Source organism: Penaeus monodon, chromosome 27 (genome assembly GCF_015228065.2).
Source record: "Penaeus monodon isolate SGIC_2016 chromosome 27, NSTDA_Pmon_1, whole genome shotgun sequence".
In the NCBI taxonomy this organism is placed as follows: Eukaryota; Metazoa; Arthropoda; class Malacostraca; order Decapoda; family Penaeidae; genus Penaeus; species Penaeus monodon.
Window position 1 is genome coordinate 20,706,760 of NC_051412.1, and position 3,145 is coordinate 20,709,904.

The 3,145-nt window shown below is 33.6% G+C and overlaps 1 protein-coding gene across 1 annotated transcript in view; it reads left to right on the forward strand.

Annotated features, from left to right (window-relative positions):
* The window catches only part of LOC119590677 (beta-1,4-mannosyltransferase egh-like), a gene marked incomplete in the record, with an annotated part of 8,421 nt that overhangs the window by 1,690 nt on the left and 3,586 nt on the right, over positions 1–3,145 (forward strand). Inside the window, 3 exon segments of the mRNA XM_037939361.1 lie at positions 1,419–1,667; positions 1,983–2,183; positions 2,331–2,486. Of these exon segments, the coding sequence (XP_037795289.1) occupies positions 1,419–1,667; positions 1,983–2,183; positions 2,331–2,486 (606 nt within the window).

Consider the following 3,145-nt stretch of genomic DNA (forward strand, 5'->3'; position numbering starts at 1 on the left):
TAATGCAGACAATAAAAACAGACCATAAAAAAAATCTTTATTTATTTGATACACTAGTTAAATTTGCTGTAATGTTATTGTTATATGAATAAATTTGTTTGCAGAACTAAGCACTAGGACTTGTGTTTGGTGGCTGTGACTAGTTATCTTAGATTGTAACAGTTTGTGAAAAAGAAGTGACATTGATTTTTGGAGAGAGTAGGAAGGTTAGCAGGTAGGGAATTATCTTAGAGAGGAGTATGGTATGAAATAAAGTTAGTTTCCTTGTTTAACTTTAGGGAAATGGTTAGTTATAGGTCAAAGAAAGATTGTTTTTATTCAGCATATTTGTATTGGAAAATGGAGAGCTAATAATGGAATATGTTGTGATTAAAGAAATAAAACCCATAGAAGATATTTCAAGGTTCTCAGGGTTGTGTCACTGATTATTATTGTGGTAAACATATCTTGTTTAATCTATGAATTATTGTGCAGAATGATGGTGGTTATGATGCTGATATTGTTATAGCTGTCATTTCCAATTCTGTTACCATCAACACAGTAATACTTTAGTAGTATTGGTTTACCATTGTGAAGTAACTATTACCATCACCTTTTTTAAAAATGTATTCTTTCTTTGATTTTGTATCATACTTTTCTTCTGATTGATGTTAAATTTTCATTTCATGCCTTTGCTGTACTTTTTATTGAATTAATGTCACCCATTACTTTTATGGGTGTGATGCATATGCTACCTGTGTACATTGACATTTTTTAATGAATATTTTGTAATACTCATAAACTTTTTTCTCTTTTTAGACTACACACAAAAATTGAATATACTGAATAACCAAGATAGTATAAAACTATTTTCTTAGATTTAGTGCCTGCCATGCTAGGCTGTTTCTTTGGTTAAAGGCATAATGTAATCACTTTGAATTAGTTTAGGTTCTTTGTTCTATTCAGGTGAGGAAAATTTCACTTTCAGCTGAAAGACAGGAATTTACATATGATAAATATTCTCATGTAATGGCTTAATTAAGAGTTCAGGTTGGTTGGAATGAAGAAAAACAGGGCAGTAGAGTTAAACATTCTACTGTAATTTCTTATTTTTTTCCTTATTTGAGAAATAATGAAAGTAATCTTTTAATTCTTCTCATGCATTTGGCAAAAAAAATTATATGTATTAATTTTTAACATTGTTGTTATTTTTTTTTTTTGTAATTCAGTTAAAATTAATATTCTTACTTTTATCATTATAATTTTGTTTTTGGTTTCTTGAACATAGATATAGACATTTTCATCAATTGTTTGTCATCACAATGTTATTATTACCTCCTTTTTCTTTTATTACTTTTATGCAAATCTTATGATTTTTTATGTCCTTAATCTTAGTGATGATTATTAGCACACTCATCAGTTTTAATCTGTTTTTACAGGCATTATTTAACCTCTTGGGCTTGATATGTTTCAATGCCTTCCCCGAGCGCTCAAAGCTTAAGGGTTCGCCTCTCTTGGCCCCGTTTCTGTGCCTGAGAGTCGTGACCCGGGGAGATTACCCAGACCTTGTCAGGCAGAATGTCAACCGCAATCTGACGACATGCCTGCGTGTTGGCCTGGAGAAGTTTATGATCGAAGTCGTAACAGACAAGACGATAGATCTACCTGAAAATCAGAGAATTAGACAGGTGAGTTCTGTTGGTTTTGCAGCTTTTTAGGGAGAGAAGGACAGGGTATTTTAGAAGAAGAATTCAGATGGGCTAGGAGATTGAGTGGAAGAGGTCAGATGAGTGATTGTGCTGAAGGTCCTTTTGTGATAGTTGTTAAGTTCTTTGTAGAAATTATTTGCAATGATAGTATATAGGTAAGCTAGCTTTGTTGTTCAATAATTTTACCAAAAAAGTGATAGTATGAAGTTTACACTAACCATAGAAAGTAAAATCTGCTAATTTAAGATGGTATTTAATATAGGACAAAATTAAATTTTTTTCCCTGTATTTCAGGTTGTTGTACCTTCTAGCTATCGTCCAAAGAGTGGAGCACTTTTTAAAGCCCGAGCTCTTCAGTACTGCTTAGAAGAGGATGTTAATGTCCTAGCAGATACTGACTGGATAGTTCACCTCGATGAGGAGACTCTAGTTACAGATGCTGCTATTAGGGGTATTCTCAACTTTGTTATTGAGGGCCGACATCAGTTTGGTCAGGTATGCTTTGTATAAAAAGATATTTTGATATGAACAATTTATCTGAGTATTACTCAGATGTAAATACGGAGTTGTAAGTTCATCATTATTACATTAACATTTTTTAAAACATTTGTTAGGAAACTCAAGTTTGTATTTCTCTTACAGGGCTTAATAACTTATGCAAATGAGAACATTCAGAACTGGTTCACAACTTTGGCTGACAGCTTTCGTGTGTCAGATGACATGGGCAAGTTGCGGTTCCAGTTCAAAGTGTTTCATAAACCACTTTTTGGATGGAAGGGATCTTATGTTGTTACTCAGGTGAGCTGCATTCTGTTTACATCAGATTTCCTGTCCTTTGTCAACATTATGATAAGATGTGGGAGATAAGATTTGATGAAGTGAATGGACTCTTGTTTCACTGCTATGCCCACTCACCAGAGGCTGCCCGCTTCATCATTTGAAAAACATTTCTGCACTGCCATCAAGGGGTTATCACAAGGGATTTAAATTCTTAGTTATATGACTCCAGATTCCATGGACTGCTTTTGTTGTACAAGAGAAACCTAAAAAGCTAAAATTAGGAAAAAAGGGGCCCTCAGTACTACAGTTTCAAATGCAGTCTACCTTCACTGTGATGAATTAAGAAGGATGAAACCCTGCCAATGTATGTAAATAGCCTATAACAATGGAGGAATCCATTAAGTCCTTTCCTACCTAAATTGTGATTCCCTTTGTGATTCCTTCACTCAACCTTAGGACAAAATAATAATGGAGTGACAAAAAAGCTGATGGTGTGGGAGGTTGTACCTTGCTCATTTGCTGTTTAATATACAACTCATGCAGAACTATGGCAATATCACAGAAATTCCACAAGTACTAAGGGTGTATATACTGTAAAACATTGATAAATACAACTGATGAAATCATATAAGTACAAATATATATGTACAAGATTCTAGAACGCAGAAGACAAAAGA